Here is a 27,525-nt window from a genome sequence, read left to right as displayed (position 1 = left end):
AGGGAATCAGATTTGTCCAAAGACATTTTCCATGGTCATGTAGTCAGCATGCCTATACACCAAAGGTGCACACAGCGTTGTTGCCTTCCCACTGAAGATGTACCTATTTATCTACTCACATTTGCATGCTTTCAAACTTCTAGGTGAGCAGGATCTGGGGCGGGAACAGGCGCTCATCCCATTGTGCCTCACTCAGGTCTCGAACCTGAGCTCTTAGCTTTCCAGCCAACAATCTTTAACTGTTGAGCCATCAGAGTGAGAGCAAGAAGTTTTGCCCTTGCTTTGAATAAGCTTCCTAATGTCATCATGATGCAACCATCTCTTGCATTCTGAATTTTCCATCATTAAGTGTTGATCCCCTTTTATCACTCATAAATTGTCTCTGTATCCCAAACAGTTGCTCTAAGTGTTTGAGTGACCCCAGTGCAAGAGACCCATTCCAAGCTAACTTATATGCCATTTTAGCATAAATCTAGTAATGCAGTTACCACTTTTAAACTCTGGGTTTGGTGGCCTTGGGGTTACTCATTTAAATGGTAATGTAAATGAGTGCGCTGCTTCAAAATTCAGCAAGCCATTGCTTCCAGAGTAAGCCTTGGGCTCTGCCCCAGAGGGTTGATCTGATGGCCACATTATGTGAAGTAATAAAGATATTGTTTATATTGTTCACTCCCTTGATTGTTGGCTTCAACACAATATGCCTGTCCTAGTTGTTTCTGGGTCAGCCAGATGCAACTCAATCCCAAATGCTCTGCTTTTTAGCTGATCAAAAAGTTAGAAAGAAAAAAAATACCCCAACCTATTTTCACTCTTCATTAATAGCTCTCTTTATAGTATTAATGCAACAACATAATTCTACATCTTGCATCCAAACAACTGTTTTCCAAAGTAAAAAAGAACCATTTTTTTCCTTTTCTTAATCAAAATCCTCGGAAATTAATTTGGAATTAATTTACACTTTTCTATTTTGGACATCATCTGCCACCTAGTGTCCAAGAGAAGGATATTACTCAAAGAATTGTCTAAAGATTGTCAAAATCCAAACTCCAATAATATGAGAGTCTCTATGCACAATAATCCTGTGGAAGAATTTTTTTTTTAATTGAATCGAAGGGTTAGAAATAGTGTTATTTTAAGATCACCATTCCTTCTGTTCACTTTCTAAAGGAGTAATAAAGGTTCAGAATTATTTCCCCCTTTTATTTTTCTCCAAAATTGTAGAATTTCTTTCTACAAGGCTATGGATTTTTCCCTCCCTTCCTTAGAGAATCTAAGGCAATTAAGGACTGGGTGCCAGAATGATGAGGCCTTTATTGTTATCCTAAAATAAAGGGGAAATGTCTGCACAGATTATACAAATTAAAATAATTCAGGATCCCATCTGGGTCAGTCCCCTGGACCAGTGGTTTTATCTTCTGAGTAGTGTTGAACGAACCAAACTTGCATAGTTCGGGTCCGTGCAGAACTTTGCGTTGTTTGGCATACCAAACCCGAACCCAATTTTTTTTTAAGTCCATGTTCAGGTTTGGCATTTGCTCGAGCACCACGGTGGGCAGAGATGGAGGTGGGGTGGGCTCTGACTCAACAAAGCTGAGTGAGGAACTCTAGGAGTTGAAGTTCACAATGTCTTAAAGTGGCCAAGGTTGGCTGGCGGGGCCTACGTCAACACAGAACCCACCCCCTCCCCATTCCAAAGAGCACCGGAGTGACCTAAGGCTGCCCTGGGCAATAGGTGCAACGGGGGAGAGAGCTGCACCTCCTCTGAGCCCAAAATACCCACCCTGGTACACGCAGCAGCTCCCCTGCCTTGGATGCCCTCCGCTTGGGCCTTGTTTCCTGCCCCCCGCCCCGGCAAGAAGGTGGGCTGCCCGGGGTTGATGGGATTTCCCCGCCTCGGGAATGGCGCTGCAGAAAAAAGGAGGCGGGGAATCCCATTTACTTGCTGCCCACACTGGGATTCCCGGAGTGGGGTTTTGACGTCACGGGATGAGGTCGTCTGGAGGGGGCAATGGCGGCGGTGGGGGGTCATGGCCGTCTTGTGCGTTGAAGGGCCGGCCGGCCAGAGCCCTCCCTGCTTCCCCCTCCCGGCCATCGCCCACTTGATGGAGCCTGACACCTCCCTCCCAGGGTTTCTCCGCCTCCTTTTGCTTGCAGCGCCATTCCCGAGGTGGGGAAATCCCATCAATCCCGGGCAGCCCACCTTCTTGCCGGGGGGGGGGGGGGCGGGAAACAAAGCCCAAGCAGAGGGCATCCAAGGCGGGGGAACTGCTGCGTGCACCGGGGCGGGTATTTTGGGCTCGGAGGCGACGCGGCTCTCCCCCCCTGTTGTGCCCATTGCCCAGGGCAGCCTTCGCTCACCCCGGTGCTCTTTGGAAAGGGGAGGGCCACTTGTCTCCTTTTATTTCTTATGGAAAAGTTGCGGCTGCGGCATCCGAGCCTTTTCCATAAGAAATAAAAAGAGACAGGTGGCCATGGGCTGCTTTGGCAGAAAACGGGAGGGCGAGGCCAGAAGGGTTGGGGTTGGGGTTCGGACTGGGGTTCGGGTTCGGTGAACTTACCCGAACTCCACCGCCAAGTTCGGCCGAACCCGCCGAACCTGAACTTCATTGGGTTCGCCCAACACTACTTCTGAGCTTTCAGACTCCTACTGGAGCCCATCATCAGGCACGTTCTTTCTAGCAGAGAGTCTGCTATTCTGTGTGTGGTATTTATATGGTGCCTGTTGTAAGTGGCTTTTTAAATGCCCTACCTCAGAAGACAAAGGTTCTGGTTCCAGTGACTGCTCCAGTTTGGATCCTGTGACATTATCCTGGGACACGTATATTCATTTTCATTTGTAAACTAACTCAAGCTAAAGTAGAATACAAAATGCCAATCCTTAGATGTAAATCTTGATGGCTTTGGTATAATATCATTAGTATATTTGGCATACAAATTTTGTATAATGCATGTGATATAATTGGTATAATATGTGTAATGGCATATATTAGTTTCAGTGATTTTTCTCTAATTCAGCCTCAGACCAATGTTAAAGCTTCCAAGTGTTCTTACCAAATTTTGTCCTAAATGCCCATAAGAGGTTTTAAATCACAATTTGCATTCCAAAGATTTTTAAGCATACTACAATTTTTATACTGCCCTATTTTAAAAAAAATGCTTCAAGAATTATTATTTGAAAAGTCATTGCATCGGATGTGGAATGAACACACGGACACCGAAAGCTCGGTAATAAGGGTCACTTTTATTAAACATATATATAAAGGGACCTGAAATTCCTGGCTCCAAAATTCTTGGGTAACTATGAGCGTAACTCTTTGCTTGGGCAGTGCGAGGCTATAACCAGCCTTCGCCCTACCCTAAATGCCACACCTAAGTATGTGGGAGGGCTCACCTGCATGACCCGGAACCGGAAATGACGTAAGCGAGCCGATTAGACAGCTTGAGTTGTGTGGAGGGGCAGCCCATCATCTTCCAAAAGATGCCCAAGGGAGAACACACAGTTGTTGCTAATACCTTTTCCGCCCCATTTGTGCCAACCAAGTGACCAAGATTAAAAGATTAAATAGCCAATAAGCGTGTGACCGGCCTATTTAAAAACTGATACACCCCCTAGCCAAATCCCTTCCCATCCTCCAGGGAGGAGTAGGTGAAAAACAACCTAGCCATAAATGTGCTTCGATTGCAAAAAATCCTAATCAGCCCCTGGTTGGGTGACCCAATAAGCACCCTGGATTGATGCGGAGGGCAGGTGGGTGTCAGCTTCTGGAGGCGGCCCGGGTGGAAAGGAAGGCCCGGGTGGTGAGCAGGCCCTAAAAATAGGGCTATAGCTCCGCCCATGCCTCCTATGCCCATGCGCGGGATTGCAAGGGCTGCTGGGCGATCTTGCACAGCCACCAAAAACAGAAGATGTGGGCCGTGCTCGTCCGGCCCCGATGCAAATGTTGGCCTGGCGCTAAGAGTGCCCGGCCTCTCAATTGTCATTGCAAAAGACTGTTTCCTTTCACCTTCAGCTTTAAGAAAAGGGAGGAGTGCATGTTATACTTAATTTAGATGTAAAATCTGATTTAAGGGCCATCCCTTCATCTGTTAAAAAATCTATTGGTCTGTACAGAGCTCTCTACTACTTCGCTAGAAAATTTTGAGAACCACCAAGAGACATCAATACAGGATGAATTTTTGTGCCACTATACTTACGATGCGGGAAAGAATTTTATAGATTATCTTCATGCCAATTTAAATCTGTTTTCTTGTTAAACAAGCTTGCATCCCAGTCTTGATTATATAAATGTGATTCTTCAAACTGCATCGGTTGCCTTCTAATTGTACAATTTTAGTTCATCCAGTAAGCAAGAAAGATCCTTTAAAATGCTTAGATAAAGCTCCATGTTGGCATAATATGGAAAACTAGTCTTCATATTGTCCTATTTAAAAGCTTTCAAACACCTAGCTATTCAAACTAAAAATAAAATTCAAAACTCTTTGAGACACCACTTGGGTCCAGAAAAATGTTCTTCTATGTCAGGGGTCCCCAACCGCCGGTCCGCGGACCAGTACCGGGCCGCAAGGCATGTTGCACCGGTCCGCGGAGTCAGCAGCTGCTGTGGAGCCGGCGAGTGCCAAGCTGTTTCCTGTCTCTTTCCCCTCACGTTCACTTGGGACCGCCATTTGCCTTGGGCTGAGAAAACCTTTGCTTGCTTGCTTTCTTCCTTTCCTGTCTTTCTTCTCTCATCGAAAGTGGTCTATTTCCTCCTTGCAAAGCCCTTGCAAAGCCCTCGCTCTGCCTGCAGCTCAAACAAAAAGGCTTTGGCATTGTGCAGCTCTTTTTTTGCTAGGCTCCCCCACCCTATTCCCGGGGTCCTGGGTGGGAGCCAAGCCAGGGGTGTGTGTGTGACCATGAAACCCCCACCACCAGCTCCGGTAATTTTCTTTTGGAAGCATTCCTTGCTGCAAGAAAATTACCAGACCTGGCAGTGGTGGGCGCTCCAAGCAGGCAGCGATCGCAAAGGAAGGTGACTGTGTCCGTGGAGGTACCTCCCCCTGCTCTGGGATTTCTTGCTGCAATCCCAGCCGGAACGGGGGGGGATGTCCTCTGGAACTGCTGAAAGGCAAACGGCTGTCCCGAGTGAACAGGAGGGGAAAGAGACAGGAAACCGCCCCCTCCTACCCTTCCTCCCTCTGTCACCTCAACTCCCCCGCAAAATTAAAAAGGGGGGGGAGAGAGACAATGGAACGATAAGCTAAACCCCCTTTCCGCCCCCACCGGGCCATAGAAAAATTGTCTTGCTGAAACTGGTCCCTGGTGGAAAAAAGGTTGGGGACCACTGTTCTATGTACATTCTGAAATGCTTAAAGACAATCTCGATGTGGCGATGCCTTAAACAATGCAATGCTTCTAAGCAAAAACTAGGTATTGAAATAAGCTATTTCTTATATTCTTATGTGTCTCTCTGTAGATATGTTCTGCAAAATCCAGATAAAGAGAACTATTGCCATGCATAGACTTGTACGTAAGGCAGCCAATGTATATCCTTAGGGGCTATGGTGTGCAGGGGTTAAAATACAGTATTGCAGACTAATTCACTATACATTGCAAGGAGTTCAATCCTGACCAGATCAAGGTTGACTCAGCTTCCATCCTTCTGAGGTCGTTAAATGAGGACCCAGATTGTTGGAGGCAATATGCTGACTCTGTAAACCTCTTAGAGAAGGCTGTAAAGCGCTATCAAGTGGTATATAAGTGTAAGTGCTATTGCTATCCTTTCCCCAAACTTCCTAGATCTCATGAATTATCCAAGTCTTTTAAGATGTTAACACCTGCTCCCTAATTGTATATCAGAATCTCCTGCAATTTGGGCCATAATTAATAATAATAATAATAATTGATAATAATTTATTAGATTTGTATGCCGCCCCTCTCCGCAGACTCAGGGCGGCTCACAACAATAATTATAATTATATACATTTAATGTTTGGAGATGCAGCTAACTTTATGTAGGACTTGTCTTAACTGCTACCAGTTACTGGGAGAGGTGATGATATTCTCTCAGGATCTTCTCTCACCTACAAAAAAATATTGACAAAATTGAACGGGTCCAAAGACGGGCTACAAGAAGGGTGGAAGGTCTTAAGCATAAAACGTATCAGGAAAGACTTAATGAACTCAATCTGTATAGTCTGGAGGACAGAAGGAAAAGGGGGGACATGATCGGAACAATTACATATATTAAAGGGTTAAATAAGGTCCAGGAGGGAAGTGTTTTTAATAGGAAAGTGAACACAAGAACAAGGGGACACAATCTGAAGTTAGTTGGGGGAAAGATCAAAAGCAACATGAGAAAATATTATTTTACTGAAAGAGTAGTAGATCCTTGGAACAAACTTCCAGCAGACGTGGTAGATAAACCCACAGTAACTGAATTTAAACATGCCTGGGATAAACATATATCCATCCTAAGATAAAATACAGAAAATAGTATAAGGGCAGACTAGATGGACCATGAGGTCTTTTTCTGCCGTCAGACTTCTATGTTTCTATGTTTCTATCTCTGGCAAAAAAAAACCAAAACCAACCAAACCATGTAGTACCCTTCCTTGCAGGCTACGTTTTTACATACAACCATTCATAACAGTTTGGCTGTAACAGCCAAATAATTAAAAAGGTGTTGGGCAGATTTTCCAAAGCACACTTTTGTACAGCAATTAATACAGATTTATGCAATTAGCACTATTTGAAAAAGACTCTGGGGCATTCTAGGTTTCTAGTCCCAATTATCCCTGAAGCTGCAGGGTGGAATAGATAGTTATGGCATAGTTTTTAATCTAAATTAAAACTTGTTACTCTAAATATTTTCCACATTTTGAATATATTCATTTAGCCAGCAATTCAATAACCTATTTTTCATGGAAATATTCCTCTTTTCTATGGTCCATCTCTGGGGTAATTGAGCTGCAAAAAGACCCCAAAATCTTTTAGGAAATCTATACATCCTGACTGTCTAATATTGTTCTCACAATACCACTGTTTGTATGGCATTTGAACACAGAGTTGGCCATCTATGTGAATCTGGTTATTGAAATACGGTTCTCCTTATATTATTAGAAGATAATTTCTATAGTTTATGGCTGAAATGTGGACTCTTTGGTATTCCCTGAGCTTGTGTGTGTTTCTGCAGAATTTCATTACCTGACCAGGTAACAACTTCAGTGCTAGAAGGGAGTGGAGTTTGCTCTGTTTATACATTCCTTTATTCTCCTTATAGTCATACATGACTCTGTTTACATACATATTGCAAATTGCAGATGACAAGGAATGCTGGCATGCAAAAACATATTTTAAATATATGTCAATCAAGAGATTGAAACTGTAAATTAAGCTATTCCTGGGGGGGGGGTTTCTTTGTCATATGACTATAAAGGACTTCACTCAAAGATAAGTTTGAGATTTATTTATGCTTCTATTTAGAAAATGTTTATAGCTGCCCAGCTTATATATGATATTTCTAGATAGCAGAAATGATTGAAAAGTGTTCATTAACTGATAAGATCATATTAATGGGACCCTGGAGGCTAAATCGTGTAATGAATGAAGGAACTTGATATGCTTCGCCTATCATATCTCCATCCCTGTTTCTTGTTTGGTTAAGTCAAAAGCCCAGTAAGTGGAGTTTTTGGAAAGACAGCCCCCCCGATTTTAAAATATCTTTGCATCAGGTTATAAGTGATGTTTTATTGACTTGTTTGAAAACTATTCAGTCTGATTACCGATCAATTAGAGTTCAAATAGTGCAAAATTTGATTTAGGGCAGCTTGATTGAATTGTCGATTTCTTTTGAGTTAGAACCAATTACTCTACTTTTCATAGAAATATCACATTGCATAGTGCCAGTGTGAATAGTGCAACCATTTTGTGGGATTCATTAACCACATTCATCACAACCTACCTGTATTTCAAAAACTAACCTACGGTATCTTTTGGATAGGATTGCCCTCTTTCTGTGTGGCCAGTTGCAAAAAACTTTGTCCTTAAGAGATCTTCCTATGGATGATCTTGGTGCTATCCCTTAATTTGTTCCTCTTTGTCAATAACTGCTGATATAAAAATTTAATGGCAAAATTTGGCAAATTAAAAACGGTCCTTAAGCTAAGTAGGCCTCTGGTTCATAAGAGTTTCAAACATCATGTTGAACTAAAAACAGAAATACATTTGCTGGCATTCAGCAGTACAGTGTGTAGGAATATATTCCTCATCCGTTAGTAGAAGACCAAGAATATTTTAGGAGTCCCTGTGGATTTTATTCCATTAGTCATTGCCGACTATAGAAGGAGGTGTTCATCTCCAATTCAAGGCCGTTGAGCCAGCGCTGTCCAAAGACATTCCCGCAGTCATGTGCTAGGATGTCATCATGGAGTGCTGTTACTTTCCCACCAACATGGTACCTATTTATCTACTTGCAGGTGCATGCTTTTGAACTGGTAGGTTGATGGGAGTTGTGGCAAGGACAAAAGCTCACCCCGTCACATGAATCGCAAACCCAGGTTGCTGGTTTTGCAGACGACAAGAATCTTAACCACTGAGACACTGTGCCAGCCCTAGAAGAGTGTTTCCCAACCTTGGCAACTTGAAGATATTTGGACTTCAACTCCCAGAATTGCTGGCTGGGGAATTCTGGGAGTTGAAGTCCAGATATCTTCAAGTTGTCAGGGTTGGGAAACACTGCCCTAGAACATGTTGGCAAGTGGGAAATCACCCAAACAACCTCTGTGACCTATGCAATGGAGCAGTTGCTCCAATACTTATTCTCCTTTTCCCTCCCAGCTTTCATTTTTAATCAGTAAACAAGGATGTTTTTTAAAAAAAAAATAATGTGTACAATAATAATAACATCAACAACCGAGGTACTCCCTTAAGATCTGTTTACTGTGAGTTCAATATATCACTCCAGCTAGTGCACACGAGACAGCATTTTCCATCAGCATTTCCATTGTCTTTGAAGACAAACCTACACAAATGGCTCACAGCAGTCCAGCATTACGAAGATATGAGTAGCGGGGCCCATGTCTTTTTCTCTGGTTAAGGAAATCCAATTGGAAAAATGACATCTGAACATCGTATTTATATTATAAATTTTACTTCTTGAGTTTAGAACAATTCAAACCACTTTAAGAAACTTTAAGAAAATTTAATTGTAAGCAATTTTTAATTGGGCTTATTCCGTATGTAACAATCTAATGTAAAGTGTGTGTGTGTAATCAATTCTAATACTATTATATAACTACCATGCTTTTAACCTACGGTATTTTGTGTAAATGAATCCCATGTTTCATTATAGTTATCCATGCAAAGTTTTACATCCATAGGCAATCCGTTCTTAAATGTAATCAAGTCTCCATTCCATTAAGTAACTTCATTCTGTGCAATGACTTAAAATTATCTTCTTTCTCCACCTCTGCTAAAATAGAAATAGGCATCAGATAAACATCTCGGAGAGGCAAAACTCCTCCTGGATCATTTGCTATAGATTTTAGCTTAGAAGTTGTTATTTCTCATGGGGATGTTAAATCAGGACAACTTTAATTACATGAGATCTTTTTATAAGTTTGCATATATGTAGTTATTGGCCACTGGTGATCTCTAAGTCCAAAAAAGAGAACATTGTTGCAAAGCCAGAATGCAACTTCTTAGGAGGGGAAAATATAGAATATCTTCCATTTCTCCTCTCAAAAGAATCACCACAAAAGACAAGAAGACAAGAACAAGACAAAAAAAAATATCTTTATTGGACAAATGTGTCTGGAATTGTCCCAACAAAGTAATGTAACCATAAGATACCAATAGGAGAAGAGAAGTTAATAGGAAAGATGAGAAGGATAATAGGCAACAACAATGCAATACGAGAATTGCACAGATTTACTGGATCAAAGTTTGAATATGGTTTTCTCTTTAATGCATATCTCAGTTTGAACACAACTAATTAGAAACACATATGTGAGGAGACAAGGCGATTGACCTTGGAGAAGAAACCCAGAGGTTATTAAGGAAACACCAGGTGCAGAAAAAACATGTGTTAAGAGTTGAGAGAGTGTTCCCAAGAGACTTAGAGTCACTGCCCTGCCACATCCCACGGCTATAAGAGGATGGGAAGAGAAGAAAGACTTGGACGGACCTGCATCGTTGCCTTTGTTGGCCTCTTTCAATAAAAGGTAGTTCTAATCAGTCTGTGCAATCAGCTCCCTGATCTGATCTACCTCGTAGAGAGGAATATAAATGCAGGTCGCCCTCGACTTGCAACCATTTGTTTAGTGACTGTTCAAAGTTATAAGGCCACTGAAAAAAGTGACTTACGACTGTTTTTCACCCTTGCGTCCTATGCAACCTCCCCATGGTCACATGATCAAAATTCAGATGCTTGGCAAGTGATTCATATTTATGATGGTTGCAATGTCATGTGATCACCTTTTACGACCTTCCAACAAGCAGTCAATGGGGAAGCCAGAGCCACTTAATAACCGCTTAGTACCTGGAGCAAGAAAGGTCGTAAAATGGTGCAAAATTCACTTAACAATGGTCTCGCTTAGCAATGGAAATTTGGGGCTCAATTGCAGTCATAAATCAAGAACTACCGATACATCCATGCCAAATATTGGACAGGTTTAGATGGGATACTTCTAGTTGTGCAGTACTCCTTTATAAAACAGTATACATATGTGCAATTATCTGATAAGGAGGACCACATTACTTAACATTGCAGCAATGGCTGCAATGAAGATGCAAAATGGGGAAATTATTTTCTTGGAGGGAGATCTTGGAGGGAGGCATACAAGAAGGTTCGTTTTTAATTGGCTTGATGCTATTTTCATGCTTGCACTGCCTCCAAATGGAAGGAAGTCAACCTTCATTCTTGGCACAGCAGCAGCAGCATTCGACAGCATGATTGAAGGGGATCACCAGGGTCCCAAAAGAAACCTCATAAAAATAGTATGACTGTGTGGCTAAAGTGTCAGACAAGCACCTTGAAATGTTTCTGTGCAAAATTATATTCAGCCACGAGCCTTTAGATCTGAGGCAACCACACTGGATGATGATGAGTCTGAAAATAAAATTGGTGTAGGCTCACTAGGCAAGAAATGGCAAGGACAGGCTACCAGCGATGTCAAAGCGTGGATAAGTGAATTTATTGTAGCAAAGTAAAATGAAGCTATTAGGACTGCTAGGCAAGACCTATTTATGGTGAAACTCAGGATCAGATTTTTGTGTCCTTTTCATCATTCACACTAGCACTATTACAGGCTTAAAAACGGCTCTTTGCCATAGAAAAGTTTCTACCTGCCTCTCATTTTGGTAATTAACTGATCTAGTATCAGACTGTTTGCTCATGTACTTTCAGGTGGATCAATTTCAAAACACAAATAATATACTTTAAATGCAATTTTTTAAAAAATCTACTATCTACCCTGTTTCCCCGATAGTAAGACACCCCCGATTGTAAGACGTATCGGGGGTTTCAGGGGGGTCGGCTAATATAAGCCGTACCCCGAAAGTAAGACATATGTCTTACTTTCGGGGAAACATGGGGGTATTGCCGCCTCCCTCTCATCTAGCTGCGCGCCGCCTCCTGCCCACGTCCGCACCGTCCCCCTCTCCATACGTCGCCGCGTCTGCCACCTCCCTCTGACCTTAATTAGCGCCGCCTCCTGCCCACTTCCGCGCCGCCCCCCTCTATACGTCACCGCGTCTGCCGCCTCCGTCTGATCCAAATGAGCGCCGCCTCCTGCCCACTTCCGCGCCGCCCCCCCTCCATACGTCACCGCATCTGCCACCTCCGTCTGATCCAAATGAGCGCCGCCTCCTGCCCATGCCTGCGCCGTCCCCCTCTCCATACGTCGCCGCGTCTGCCACCTCCCTCTGACCTTAATTAGCGCCGCCTCCTGCCCACTTCCGCGCCGCCCCCCTCCATACGTCACCGCGTCTGCCGCCTCCGTCTGATCCAAATGAGCGCCGCCTCCTGCCCACTTCCGCGCCGCCCCCCCTCCATACGTCACCGCATCTGCCACCTCCGTCTGATCCAAATGAGCGCCGCCTCCTGCCCATGCCTGCGCCGTCCCCCTCTCCATACGTCGCAGCGTCTGCCACCTCCCTCTGATCTTAATGAGCGCCACCTCCTGCCCACTTCCGCGCCACCCCCCCCATACGTCACCGCGTCTGCCACCTCCCTCTGATCTTAATGAGCGCCGCCTCCTGCCCACTTCCGCGCCGCCCCCCTCCATACGTCACTGCGTCTGCCACCTCCCTCTGATCCAAATGAGCGCCGCCTCCTGCCCACGTCCGCGCCACCCCCCCTCCATACGTCGCCGCGTCTGCCACCTCCCTCTGATCTTAATGAGCGCCGCCTCCTGCCCACTTCCGTGCCACCCCCCCCTCCATACGTCACCGCGTCTGCCACCTCCCTCTGATCTTAATGAGCGCCGCCTCCTGCCTACTTCCGCGCCGCCCCCCCTCCATACGTCGCCGCGTCTGCCACCTCCCTCTGATCTTAATGAGCGCCGCCTCCTGCCCACTTCTGCGCCGCCCCCCCTCCATACGTCGCCGCGTCTGCCACCTCCCTCTGATCTTAATGAGCGCCGCCCCCCCTCCATACGTCACCGCATCTAAATGTTAATTTTATGGTTAAAACAAAAAAATCGACAATTTTTTTCCAATATAAGACATACCCCGAAAGTAAGACATAGCGGGGCTTTTGGGGATAAAAAGAAAGTAAGACACTGTCTTACTTTCGGGGAAACACGGTAGGAGGCTGGTGGCAGAAGTAAACAGCCAAAATGGTCATCAAGGATCAAGAAATCAGATGGGCAACCAACAATGTGTCTTCCCTAATCACTTTGCCTACATTCTAAAGCCATGTTAACTGCAGTGGATCCCACCCAGCCGGAGCAGATAATTTTTAGGTGCCTCCCTAGGAATTAGCCGGTGATTTTTTAAAATGTACAGTATTGCACATATTTTTCAACTCTTATCATTCGATATGATGAGAAATTTGGTTTAAATGTTTTTTTCATTGGAGAAGAAATTTTGGATTCTTCCACTTAATTTATCTATCTATCTATCTATCTATCTATCTATCTATCTATCTATCTATCTATCTATCTATCTATCTATCTATCTATCTATCATTATCTATCTATCTATCTATCTATCTATCTATCTATCATTATCTATCTATCTATCTATCTATCTATCTATCAATCATTATCTATCTATCTATCTATCTATCATTATCTATCTATCTATCATTATCTATCTATCTATCATTATCTATCTATCTATCATTATCTATCTATCTATCTATCTATCTATCTATCTATCTATCTATCTATCTATCTATTAGATTTGTATGCCGCCCCTCTCCGTAGACATTATGGGTTGAATGTGGTGTGGCTCATCTTTTCTTCTGTTGCACAATAATCTTTCCAGCATTTTTGGAACCCCCCTGGCTTTCATGCTGTTTTAAATCCAAAGAGAAGACAATCATGATGATTTTTTTTTTCATAGAATATTTTCAGATCTGGAATTGGAGACAGTAAAGAAAACTGCAGAATTGCTAAGAAATGTGCTAAAAACAACTTGCATTGATGAATTAAGTCTGTTGACCTCTGTTGATCAAGTCAGTCCAACAACAGTTGACCTTAATTCAGTTGCTGCTAGTGAACAAATTCTCCAGAAATAATGAAGAGCACAGGACAAAAATAACACAAGGGAAAGAACAAGATCAGGAGTGACATACTGCATCTTGTACCGTGATGTTCCTAGTAATATCTAGTCAACTCCAAAGACAGCATGATGTGTGATGCTGCATCGGATGAACCATTATTTAGATTCAAAACATGCAGGAGGCCTCCTATTTTTAGTTTTTATTGAGTAGGATATTTGGTAATATCTGAAATCATCAAAAGAAGGGTGTAGAAGGGTGTATTTTAGGAGCTAAAATAGAATCTGGACAAAATTATACTTAATAAACTCTCATTTGCTTGTAAACTTAAATAAAATTGTTAAATAAAGTTCATACAACTCCTTGCCATTTATTTAATAATTTCTATCTAGAATCACATTGAAAATAATCATCTACCATCACCTTTCTTGAGAGGCCGAGCACTACTTGCAGCCTTGAGCTCTCATGTTTGGCATCTTATGTTAGCGCTTGATGTGGAACATGAAATGTGACACTTCTGTTTTCCATCAGTCCACTAGGATAGGTTAAATCTGAACTCTTTCCACCATTTAATGTAATGGAACAAAACAAATCACGTGTGGGATAATTATGGCCTTTTGCTTTTTTCCAGCACCCCTATCCAACAGAGGATGAGAAGAGGCAAATAGCAGCACAGACAAATCTCACACTGTTGCAAGTCAACAACTGGTAAGTAAAGATTATTTCCCCTCCTCAAGTGTAATAATCAAATGGAAATGTTTTTCCTGCCCAGAGAAATAACTGCTTTCTTGATTAAGTCGATCACTTATGTAGTACCACAAGTATGGATCAGTGCACAGGCTTAGTTAAATCTGTGTAGATCTATAAATCATGCCTATCGCTAAAGAACTAAAGAATACTTCATCCTAGGTCCATTTGCTGATGGGAAGAGATGGTTGGATGGTCTAAGGTTCATGTGATGTGCCTTCCACTGTTCCCTCTCTTTGAAATGGGTTTAGTTTAGACTTTTTTTTTCATGTAAAAAATGTCCCTCTATGAAGTCTGACAAATGGCCCTTGTCTTCTTGCAATGCCAGTGATGTCATATCCAGGGAATCCTTGTTTCTTTCAGAGTTTGCATTCCTTCAGAAAAGACCTGTTTAAAAAGCCAATGAATAGTGGGACTAAAGCAGTTGGGTGGTATCAGAAGCCAAATTGGACGGGGACACCCACTTCCTTACTGATATTTCTTTTGTTTTTCTCTTTTTGTTATCCCTTTCTGGGGGCTGCTGGGAAAGAATTGAGCCCCTTAGAGACCTAAACAATTATTTCAATGTAATTTATTTATTGAGCTTTAAATTAGTCCAGAGGCCTCATGCAATATCTTTGAAGATGGTCTATGTATTACAGCTATTAAAAAGCTCCAATCTACATTCAGGCTTTTGATTGAATTGAATAGCTCAGAGTTGAAGTGTAGGGTCCTTGGAGTCTTGGTGTGTTTTTTGCAGCTGTTCCATTTCCCAACTAGGTAACATCAGAAGCAGTGGTGGGTTGCTCCTGGTTCAGCCCAGTTCTGTGAACTGGTATCAGCAATGACGGGAGGCTCTGCCCTTCCATTCCTGTGTGAACACGAACCACTAGCAATGGATAGTGATTAAAACCCACTACTGATCAGAAGTAAAGTGATGATGTTATTTACTTGAGTAATGAAACATCTGCAAGAAAATCACCAAGCTCAGAGAGCACTAAGGGGGCCACAATCTTTTGTTATAGTTTTTTAAATGTGAAGGAAAAATTCAATATCCCCAATTAGGTCAATAAGGTAAAATACCACAATTCTTTTTTTTTTTAAATCTCCCTCTGTAAAAACTGGATCCCATTTTTACTGGAGGATCCATGTTTATGATCAGAATTCAAAAACATGATAAATTCCAGATCCCACCACACCAGGGCAATTCTAATCAGGAATCAGGACATATATATATGTCACATGTTTTTTCTCAATTTGAAAATTAAGGGAGACTAGGATAGATCTATTTTGGCCTTAGTTTGGCCTTATCAGCTAGCCATACCCTCACTGGGACTTGAACTTGCAACCTTGGCCTTGTAAGACAGAGAATTAACCTCTAGGCTACAATCCCTTCAGCTCTGTACCAGGGGAGGGTTACATGTTTTTTGTGTCAAATCACCCTGATATATTGAAGGAACATCACAGCTCCTTTTTTGCCTCTCGGCCCAACCCAGGGCCATTTCCAAGGCAGTTAATTTATTCATAGCCGACAAACTATATTCTGCATGTGTCACATGTTTTTGCTGAATATGAAAATTAAGGGAGACTAGGATAGATCTATTTCGGCCTTATTTTCGCCTCATATAGAATAGAATAGAATAGAATAGAATAGAATAGAATAGAATATAATTTTATTGGCCAAGTGTGATTGGACACACAAGGAATTTGTCTTGGTGCAGATGCTCTCAACGTACATAACATAAAATATACATTTGGCAAGAATCATGTGGTACAACACTTAATGATTGTCATAGGGGTCAAATAAGCAATGAAGAAGCAATATTAATAAAAATCTTAGGATATACGCAACAAGTTATAGTCATACAGTCAACATGGGAGGAAATGGATGATAGGAATGATGAGAAAAACTAGTAGAATAGAAGTGCAGATTTAGTAGAAAGTCTGACAGTGTTGAGGGAATTATTTGTTTAGTAGAGTAATATACAGTGGTACCTCTACTTAAGAACTTAATTCGTTCCGTGACCAGATTCTTAAGTAGCAAAGTTTGTAAGTAGAAGCAATTTTTCCCATAGGAATCAATGTAAAGGCAAATAATGCGTGCAAACCCATTAGGAAAGAAATAAAAGCTCCTTTGAGCTTTTGACCGAAAAGTGGCTACTACTTCTGCTGCTGCTATCTGCTTCCTCTTCCTTCCCATGCTGAAGGGCTCTCCTCTCGCTCGCTCGCTTTGTAGCCGGTGCCTTTCCTTCACTGTGGTGACTCCTCGGATTGGCTGAAGCCGAATTGATCCGGCCAGGGCGAAGCGCCCCTTTCACCTTTCCACACCCAGACTCTCCAGGAGGCAATCTCACGCCGGGTGTATGGGAGGCAGCACGAGGTAGTCACCATAGAAGTGGTTTATTCCCTCTCCAAGTGCCCAGAGAAAGGAAAATGCTCTGTTCGTCCTGGGCTGCCAAAGCCTCCTTAAACGCCACCGAAAGGTTCTTCTGGCAGCCCAGAAAAGCCGGAGGTGGCCAGGATTAAAGGGGGAATGACAGGAAACTGGCTGGGCCTCCCTGCCGCTCCCAAATTTCCTGGGAAATTTTTCCTGGCTCGAGTTCTTAAGTAGAAAATGGTTCTTAAGAAGAGGCAAAAAAAATCTTGAACGCCCAGTTCTTATCTAGAAAAGTTCTTAAGTAGAGGCATTCTTAAGTAGAGGTACCACTGTGTGTATATACTGTATCTATATATGATCACATTGTCTATGAGATTCCAGCCCCTTTATGTAGTTTGACAGTCACATACATTTCTATCTGAACGAAAGTTAATTTAAAGTCCAAGTCTGAGTATTATAGGAACTGCTAATGAACATTTTAATCCTTTGAAAGACCCTTGTATGAATCTTGTATGAAATAACAATGTTCCAAACTTTGCACTAATAGTGGGATTTACTTGTGGTTACACATGCAGAGGCTTGTGGGGTAAAGTTTCTTTTTTTACATGATTGTAAATGTTTTCTTTGTATTGGCTGATATTTGTGGCATCTGTTGGCTCACGCTGGTATTTGTGGAACATTTGCAAGACAGATTTCTTTTCTTTGGAGAAGGAAAATAAGCTCTTTGTGAAAGGCAAATTCCTCACATTCCAGATCTACATTTAATTCAATAGCGCCCTCTGCTGGTTACTTATAATCATTAACGAGCAGCATTGTTTTTTTGTAATTTAGATTACAGTGGTACCTCTACTTACAAACTTAATTATTTCCGTGACCAGGTTCTTAAGTAGAAAAGTTTGTAAGTAGAAACAATTTTTCTCATAGGAATCAATGTAAAAGCAAATAATGCATGCAAACCTTGCAAAAGCTTGGAATTTGGGTGGGAGGAGGAGGAGGAAGAACAGCAGGAAAAACTCAGGAGGTCATCAAAGTAGATAGTGTTGAGCTAGGTAGACAAATAGGCACTCATTTAGCCTTGTTTAGTGACTGTTTGGAATAACAACAGTCATAATTTACAACTAAATCTTGCATATTTTACAACCAAACCTTACAAACCTTTTGTAAGTCTGCAAAGCAAAGGAAAGCTGTCAGATCATAAGCACAGTTGGAATTTCAACTGAGGACTTTCCTGCCTGAGCAGGGGGTTGGAGTAGATTCTCTTCCAACTCTGTTATTCTACTTATTCAACTTCTTTGATTTCAGAAGTGACTTCACTTAACGACCAAATTGCCAGTCTCAGTGGTTGTTGCTAAATGAGGACAACATGTATAAACAGGAATAGGGATAATTTAATTTAGTATAAATGCTGTTATAAAAGCAGGAACAATAGGAGGAACTTTCCGCAGGGTACAAAATCTGACATTCTCCATGTGCTGTTGGGAAGAAAAATTGGATGAAATTGTCTTGAAATTTAGTTTTGAGTTCAGTTTAATAAGAGTGTTGGTCTGTTTCTAACTCTTAAATATATGTTTGCCAGACTTTCTTTCTTAAACAATAGCATTGATGCATTGACTAGCTCAGGGGAATAAAGAAATGGAGAAGCGACTCAGAATTGCCTCAAACCATGAGATGGGCAGCATATAAAATTAATAAACTAATAAGTCAATGCAAAAATTAACATTTGATTTTGATATACCTTCTTCTTTCTGGGAAGGTTTATCAATGCCCGGCGACGTATCCTGCAACCTATGCTTGATGCAAGCAATCCAGATCCAGCTCCCAAAGCCAAGAAAATCAAATCTCAGCATCGGCCAACCCAGAGATTCTGGCCCAACTCCATTGCGGCTGGGGTTCTGCAGCAACAAGGAGGTAACCCCGGGACAAACCCTGATGGTAAGAATCATTGGATGGATGCAACATTTGACTCTCTTTGCATTGAGGTCCATTCTCAGTGGGTTAGATGTGTTGAGGTTGTGCCAGTTGGCAATTCTTGGACTTGCAACAACCTATCTAGAAAGTGACAGACTAGTGAACTCTGGGATAACCCTAACTTTGAACTGGACCACAACCTAGACCAGAACATCATTTAAATAATGAGACTTAGTGCAACTCAATAAAGGAAAAGACATAGGTAAGACTACAGGTTTCCTGCCCGAGTAGGGGGTTGGACTAGATGGACTCCAAGGTCCCTTCCAACTATGCTATCTAGTGGCTAACTACTGATGGACAATTTATGCTGCTGGATTCACTCTTCTTTTCACTGCACCTGGATAGGAGTGTTGTTCTCTGTACACCATTCACTTCTCCATGTAATATCCTGGAGAAATGATGTGTCTTACACACATATTAAATTACCCAGTATGTTTCTTGTAGCCCTAAAGTACCACTGGACGACCATTTTGTTAATCTTCTCAATAAGGACGCTCTGATCAGCTACTAAGAATATTATCACAGGATATGAAATAACCAAATTGCACTTGAGATTCTGGTTGCAGAATGTAACCACATTTAGATCTGGATGGATGGGTGGGTAGGTTTGACTTGGTCATAGCCTCCTTTGCCAAAAAGAGCGCAACAGTTGTTTATTTCCCCCTCTAATATACACAACTTCTTAGATACAGTATTTAATAGTAGGCAAACAAGTGTTTCCCTTACAGGGTGGAAGATGACTTTTTAGAGGCAATAGCTATTGTTTTCCTGTGTATTATTTCTTTTATTGTACTTTTTAAAACCCAATAAATCAACCTCCCTCTATTTGGGGCCTCATTGGGTTTTTGGATGCCTGGCCCCAAAGCCATAGTCAGCAGCAACATTCCAACATCTATCCTATCAACTCTTTGCCTTTCCTCCTAGGCTCCATCAATATGGATAACCTCCAAACCCTCTCCTCCGATAACGCCACAATTGCTATGCAGCAAGCTATGATGGCAGGTCATGATGACTCACTAGATGGGACAGAAGATGAGGAGGAAGATGAAATAGAAGATGAGGAGGAAGAAGAAGAGGAGGAAGAGGAGGAACTGGAAGAGGATCCTGAGGAGCTCCAGACAACTAACGTCAACGACCTTGGCCTGGAGCACAGTGACTCACTTGAATAGAGGATTATAGCCAAGGGTGGAATGGTCACTGACTGGAAAACTGTTGAACCTTGCTTGTGAAACTCATTGGCCTGAATTGTTGAGAGCGCCTGGACGTTTGATGAGCACATCCCTTTAACAATATGTTTCAACAACAGTATCCTTTCTTGAATGTCCTACTTGACCGGCATTAAGTTGCAGGAATGGACGTGGAAGCATACTGAACATCTGTCGAGTGTGAAAGCCGATTATTTAAGTGAAGGACACGTTTACAAGGCACATATTGTGACTAGTTTCTTCCCCACTCTCTCCCGCCTTTGTTTTTGATAACCACAACAACAAAAGTGTTTTTAGAGTAAGCTGTTTTCTGTATGACTGAATGTTTTATGGAAGTTCTAATTCAATGCCTTTTTGTGACATGCAGTTCAGAGGCATGGCTGTTTTCATTTTCACTGCTTTTATGAAAGATTTATAGATGCAAAAAAACAAAAGATCAATGGTTTTTACAAAAGAAAAAGAAAAACTAGAAGGGGGTGATTTATAGAAGCGTAGGTGCGGGGGGGGGGGATCAAACCTTTGCAAATGGGCAGAAATTCAGCAAAGGAGCAAGTGAGAGTTGAATGCCCTTTGCAAGTGGATGTCTTGTGAGTTTTGCAGATACGGAATCCATACAGACTCAGGAGAAGCCCCAAGTCATGGGACTGTGTTTTGCAATCAAGGTAACAAATAGGTAACACCCTGTGATTGAAATCCCTGTTAGAGAAGGATCACGTTTGCTTTCTGAGTGGAACGTCGTGACATTTTAATATCCCAAGCTGATTCCTTGGTATAGCATGTAATATTAACTAACCAGAAGGAGGCTCACCAATACAGAAGTCATAATGGTGGCTTTATGCATTGGTTGAGTACAAGTAGGTTCAGGTTTCTAACATTTGCAAAGCAAGAAGGAATCAGTGGCAGAGAAAATTCCTGTATTTTCAAACAGAGATAAGCAGAACAGCTATCCAATGGGGTCTAGGGAAATCATATTTTCACGGTCTTGTTTCCCAGGAACCCCTCTCCTCCCTTTAATGTTGCTCTACAGCCCACAAATACTCATATTAAAAAAGCCTACAAAATCAACATTTCAACCAGACGTATTTCAGACTGGGAATGGGATTTGTAATAACGTTCCCCATTAGCAATCACTGCTAATGATAGGTTAAGCCTACAAATAGAGGTTGATTTAAATCTCCATGTGGGCATTATCCCAGTACAATGAGTTCATTGCCTACAACAGAGCATGAAAATTAGATATGGGGTCCCCCAATAGTTTGAAACCTTTAAGCGATTTGAGATTTTGAAATTAAAGAAGGAACCTGCTTGAGAACAGCTACTGGTGGACAAACTCTTCATTCAGAGTGTCAGATCTCTGACACAATAGGGGCATAACGTTTTGTGAAACGCTAATTTACCAGAATATGCCATCTGCCACCCCCATCCTAAGAGAGATGGTGTCTACAATATCCCATTTATGTTTATCTTTGGAAGTAAGGCATCCTTCCAAATAAGACACTGAGTAGCAGCCATCCGTCATGTGCAAAGAATGATAAAGGGCCCACAGGCTTACTTTGAAATTATAAATGTTGCTGGTGGCTTCGCTTTGCATTGTGTCGGTTCCTCATTTTAAAAAAAAAGTAAAACAAATCAGGTAGTGTAAGAGCATAACAGGAACCCAGGGGAGAATCAGGTGATGCTTTCCATCTGGCAGCAGACATTTTAAAAAAGATGACTATAGTATCCATCAGTATTGGGAATTGTTGACCCTGAACCCTTCTTTTTATGGGAATGTTTCTGAGCAATTTCCACCTGGCAGCTCTACCATAAACACTGGCCTTAAGAATGCTTCTGTGTTTGTCTAATGCAGTTTTCTCCTTTTAAAAAGCCACAAGTTCAAGAAACAGATGTTTTCATGCAGATGGACAATCCTAGAAATATCATTATAAAAGGCTCAATCAGTTGAGTGAAGATGAACGATCTTCCTGTCCACATTACCTCCAACTACAGGTGTAGCTCTAAATGTAACCCACAAAGGAATCTGTGCATGGAACTATTCCTTATTGCTTCTGCCACACACCAAAACAACCCCCACCAGGCTGCTGTATTTTCTTCCAGGAAGGCATGGACAATTGCCTGCCAGTGAAACGATGCTTCTAACAACAACAAAAAAGGGCATTGTGGCATAGTGGTTAGAATGCAGCATTGCAGACTAACTCTGCCCACTGCCAACAGTTTGATTCTGACCAGTTCAAGGTTGACTCAGCCTTCCATCCTTCCGAGGTCAGTAAAATGAGGACCCAGATTGTTGGGGCCTATATAAGCTGACCCTGCAAACCACTTAGAGAGGGCTGTAAAGCACTGTGAAGCGATATATAAGTCTAAGTGCTATTGCTATTGCTATTTTTGTAAGCATGTCTCTGTTACAGTTAGAACATACATCAAGGGTGTGGTTTCCTCTGGTAGATTAGACATGGGACTCTCTCAAAATGATTGAGGTTTGACCTTCACCCTGCAGCCGTGAAGGCTTGGCACCTTGAGAGTAGGCTGGGCACCAGTGTGACTTCTGGCAGGTCTTTGTGTCATGAAATAGGGAAAGGCAAGAGAACAACGGGGTCCAATGACTTAATAAGGAATAAAGGCAATGTGTGTGATGAATGTTCAGTATTTGCCAACTCATCAGTTTAGGTGAAGTACTGTCTTAGGCAGACTGAAACCTCTTGCTCCATCTCTCTTCCTTCAAACATCCCCTCGGAGACAGTTTGTTGATTTTCATTTTGTGCATTGTGCTCAGGAAAATGTCTCCAATGTGCAAAAATGAAAGGGAGGGAGGTCTCTACCAACCTATGAACTACAATTTGGGACTCTGACTTCGGAAATACATACTGTAACTCCATTTTCCTGACATGAATGTAATTTTCCCTGCCAGGAGGTGGAGGGGAATGCTGACAATGTTTTCAACAGAGAACTAAGGCACCAATAATTTTATTTATAATCTGCGTGTTTTCAAACAATCTGATTCCTTTTTTCTGATGCTGTAATAAGTGGGGCAGAAAGTTTTGCCCTCTAGGGCTTGTCTTCCTTGCTAGCCAAAACTTGTCCAATGGTTCATACACTTTCCTATATTGCAACCCTCACACAAATCTTGAACTTCCAACATGAAAGTTTTGCCCACTTTACTATTCAACATCCAAGTGTCAATTCTAAGAATTCCTTTCTCTTTGCTCACAAAACACATTTACCATCTACTCCTTCTTTTGACTTTTTAAAGCAGAGGTGTCTATCCCTGGCAACTTTCAGACTTGTGAACTTCAACACCTAAATGGATGGAGGGAGAATTTGGGGAGTTGAAATCCACAGGTCTTCAAGTTACCAAAGTTGGACATCCCTACTTTAAAAGGTTGAGAGGTTTAAATCAATCACTTTACATTAAGGGTTGAATCGACAATAATTCCTTGAGAATGTATTGGAGTATCAGTGGGCATAAGCCAAGCCCCTCCTTCCATTATGGATCCTGATATGGCATGAATGTAATATGTAATTTCATAGAAAACTCATTGTAATTTAGTATTAATTCATGTCCATTTATGATAAAGTGCTACCAGATGAGGTTTTGCAGCTGTATTTCCTTGCATTTTTCCCCATGTTCTTATTAAAAAGGTTTAGGAATAACAACTAAGCAAAGCCTAAGTCCACGGCAGTGAATTCTCTTCCTGATGTTGTATTTCAGCAGTATCTCAGCCAGATAATTGTATATAAAGAGGTTATCTACCCTTAAAGGTCTCTGAATGCATTAGCCATCTTCAGTTACATTCACTTTATAGAAATGAATCTATGCAAACCTGGCATTTGGTTTCCTGCTACCCTGCTCTCCTTGTTGTGATTCATTTTAGGAATGAAATCATGCTCATAACTGGGTTATGAGCATGATTTTTAGGAATGAAATCATGCTCATAACTGGGTTAATCATTTTAGGAATGAAATCATGCTCATAACTGGGTTAATCTTAACCGTGATTTGAAAGAAGACATCTGACAACCACAAATGATCATAACCACAAGTTGATTTTTGCAGTGAAAACTTCAGAAGTTGTGGGAGTTTCATCACTGGAAGCTTTCAAGAAGAGTTTAGATTGCCATTTGTCAAAAATGGTGTAGAGTTTCCTGCTTGACCCGCAGCAGCGCAGTGGTCAGAGTGCAGTACTGCAGGCTACTTCTGCTGATCGCCGGCTGCCAGCAGTTTGGCAGATCGAATCTCACCAGGCTCAAGGCTGACAGCCTTCCATCCTTCCAGGGTTGGTAAAATGAGGACCCAGATTGTTGGGGTCAATATGCTGATTCTGTACACTGCTTTGAGAGGGCTGGAAAGCACTGTGAAATGGTATGTTATTGGTGTGTGTGTGTGGACTAAATGACCTACAAGGTGCCTTCCAACTCCTCTACTCAAGCTGATTCTCGTCAGGTTAAGCCCAGAGTAACTGTGACATCTAAATGCAGTCTGTAGTTCAGCAGAGTGTTAGATAGGAACTTGATTCTCACTGGGTTAATTGTAAGTTGAAGACCTCCATAGATAAAGCTTAGTTACATAGATACTGCTGATGTAAATACTTTGAACCTATCCTGCTGTACACTCCTTATTCTTGATATAGACTGCGTCAATATACTTTGCTCTATGTACATTCCAAAGACTCTTTGCCCAATTGCACTGATGAAGCTTCTTGAATGAGCAGTGGAACATCTTAGAGTAGCAAAAAGATGAGTCCACTTGATTTAATGATTGAGAGACTTCATCCACAAGTAGCCCTATCATTGCCTTATTGAGTACAGAAAAGCTCACCACTGTGGAGCAGGGCCATGTGCAGAGCTTTAAGGACAGGCATATGCCAGCCTCAAGGTCAGAGCCAGACCTCACAGCTAAAGCTACAGTCTAGCTGGACAAACCAGCCCAAAGAAGAGAAAAGTAGAGAGATATTGACAGTAAATCAAGGAAAGAATGGACCAAAATCAAAGATGCAGCTTCGTCAGTACCCAGGCCGCCCTTGGCTTACGACCACAATTGAGCCCAAAATTTCTGCTGTTCAGTGAGAATTTGTTACATGGGTTTTGCCACTTTTAATGATATTTCTTCCCACGGTTGTTAAGTGAGTCACTGCCATTGATAAGTTAGTAAATTGGTTGGTAAGTGAACCTGACTTCCCCATTGACTTTGTAGGTCAGAAGGTAATCACATGACCTCGGAATGCTGCAACGGTCCTAAGTATGAACCAGTCGCCAACCATCTGAATTTTGATCACGATCATGGGGATGCTGCAAATGTCTTAACTGTGAAAAATGGTCATAAGTCACTTTTTTCAATGCAGCATACTTTTGAACAGTCACTAAATGAACTGTTCTAAGTCGAGGACCACCTGTACAATCAGAGGTGAGGTGAGTTAATGCTCCCTTTAACATTGTACACAGAAGTGAGGTGCAAAGGTGGATCGGTGACATGGGCTCACCCCACCCACCCACCCCGGTGGCTCTGAGTGCTAGCAGAGTCTAGCGCAATTCTGCTACTGCACCTGGGCAGGTAGTGAAATCACACGCGTGTCCGCGCGCGATTTCACTACCTGCCCAGGTGCAGTAGCAGAATTGCGCTAGACTCTGCTAGCACTCAGAGCCATGGGGGGGCGAGCACATGTCACCATTCCATCTTAGCAGCCCACCACTATGTACAATGTTAAAAGGAGCATTAACTGAAGCAAAAGAAGGTGGTAAAAGCATGTCACTATTTGTGGCCCAAAATATGATGGGAGCACAATCGTGTGTCTGGCCTAGGCAACCGAATTAATCTCTAAAAAGGATGTCACTTCCTATAATGAAAAGGCCCGACCAGGTGCACTTCAGAGAGCCATAACAAAGGTCAGCCATAGCATGATGCGTGCAGTACTTCATTACAGCTTTGTTTTACGATGCCATAAATTTTGTCAAATCTATTCCTGGGGGCTGGCCGGGCGGTGGGGGTAGCAAAAGCTTGGTGTACTGCTTCCTTTGGGATCTTCAGCTAGGACATTAAAAATTAGCCTGATCATTTGCATATCTGCTGTTTGGAAGCCAGCATGAATATGCATAGAGGCTCTTTGCCTGGCCTCTTCTGAATTTTCTGTTTTTTTTAAGTTGCATCAAATAAATAATACTGAAGCAGCAGGAAGGCAAGGTTGGAATCAAGAAGACAATAAAATACAAATGACAAACCATCATTTTTTTTCTTATCCAGAAAGCTAAATAATGCAACGCAGCTTTCCCTCAAAGAAGATACAAGTGGATAGAGATTTACAGAGTAAATTGGAATAAAATCAAAATTGCAGTTTCATCAATATACAATGTTAAAGGGAGCATTAATTGAAGCAAAAGAGGTGGCACAAGCATGTCACTATTGTGAGCCAAACTGTTATGGGCACACAATTTTAATGTCCACTTTGGGCTTGGCTTCAGCGTCAGAATTAATCTCCATGAAGGATGTCACTTCCTACAATGACACTTCTCTCCCCACCCACCCCCTTCTATCTGACACTCACATACAAACTCTCCAACCTTTCCCAACCTGTTCCTCTTCAGCATATGTCCATGCTGCCTTGAGAATCTGGATGTCAAAGTCCAATATATTTGTGAGGCATCATTTGGAGAGGAACACACACACACACACACACACACACACACACACAGAGAGAGAGAGAGCTTGGGGAAATGAGAAGTTGCTCCTTGTCCAACCAAACAGACCACACAAGGTGAAGAAAAGCAAGCATCTTTTTTATCCCAGTACAGCCTGGAAGTAAAGCAGCTCCTTTGATTCCTATGCTCCAACTTTTAAGTGTTCTACAAATTAAATATTGGACTGGTTTCTCTTCTCACTGAGATCTTTGAATCTATTTTCTGCACAGCGTGTGCTAATAAATGAAATCATCTTTTTATCCAAATGGAAATCAATTTGTTTGTAGTAGAAAGGAAACTTAGATTTTCCTCCCAGCAATAAAATATTTAAGAAAAATAGCAACTTTTTAATTAAATGAAAGTTTTATTTCAGTATTCAAATTAGTCTCATAACTGCTTGGGGAAAGGTGGAGGGAGAATACATGGAATAAAGCAATGCCCGCCCTCCAAGATGGAGATGGACAAAAGACAGAAGGTGTGGGGAGAGAGAGGAGGGCGGGGAACGCACATCCCTTGCCTTCACTCATGCATTCAATGTTGACTATGACTAGAAACCAACAGTGAAGGATAGAATTTCACTCGTGTTTAACCCCAGTTAATGCTATACATCTTAAATACACAATTCAGAAGTGTACATTATGTCATGCAGTCCTCTGATGGAATGACACCCTGGCCTGATCTCCTGTTGTCTTCATGATGTTCAGAACGTGGCGCTTAGGTAGGACAGAGAACTGAAAGAAGGGAAAGAAGAAGAGGGGAAAAAAGGAAAGTCAAATTCAGTCTTTGAAACCTGACTTCCATTGTTAAAACTTGTTCAACAAAATGTATGCATTTTTTAAAAGACAGGCATTCATTTAATTGAATTTGTTTCTATATAG

The 27,525-nt window shown here is 42.0% G+C and overlaps 2 protein-coding genes across 18 annotated transcripts in view; one reads left to right on the top strand and one right to left on the bottom strand.

Annotated features, from left to right (window-relative positions):
- PKNOX2 (PBX/knotted 1 homeobox 2) overlaps nt 1–20,445 on the top strand; it is a 399,587-nt gene extending 379,142 nt beyond the window's left edge. For all 17 annotated transcript variants that reach the window (XM_070765952.1, XM_070765942.1, XM_070765949.1 and 14 more), the window contains 3 exons: nt 14,335–14,411; nt 18,560–18,738; nt 19,699–20,445. In XM_070765952.1, coding sequence (XP_070622053.1) covers nt 14,335–14,411; nt 18,560–18,738; nt 19,699–19,943 — 501 coding nt within the window. In that variant the 3' untranslated portion in view covers nt 19,944–20,445. The remainder of the gene's footprint in view (nt 1–14,334; nt 14,412–18,559; nt 18,739–19,698) is intronic.
- Nucleotides 20,446–26,991: 6,546 nt separating this feature from the next.
- The window catches only part of FEZ1 (fasciculation and elongation protein zeta 1), a 43,955-nt gene continuing 43,421 nt past the window's right edge, over nt 26,992–27,525 (bottom strand). Inside the window, exon 10 of the mRNA XM_070765555.1 lies at nt 26,992–27,378. Within this exon, the coding sequence (XP_070621656.1) occupies nt 27,362–27,378 (17 nt within the window). The 3' untranslated portion in view covers nt 26,992–27,361. The remainder of the gene's footprint in view (nt 27,379–27,525) is intronic.

The sequence above is a fragment of the Erythrolamprus reginae genome, chromosome 12, assembly GCF_031021105.1.
Source record: "Erythrolamprus reginae isolate rEryReg1 chromosome 12, rEryReg1.hap1, whole genome shotgun sequence".
Lineage (NCBI taxonomy): Eukaryota > Metazoa > Chordata > Lepidosauria > Squamata > Dipsadidae > Erythrolamprus > Erythrolamprus reginae.
Note: the sequence above shows the minus strand (reverse complement) of the source record. Positions and strands in the feature narration are given on the sequence as shown.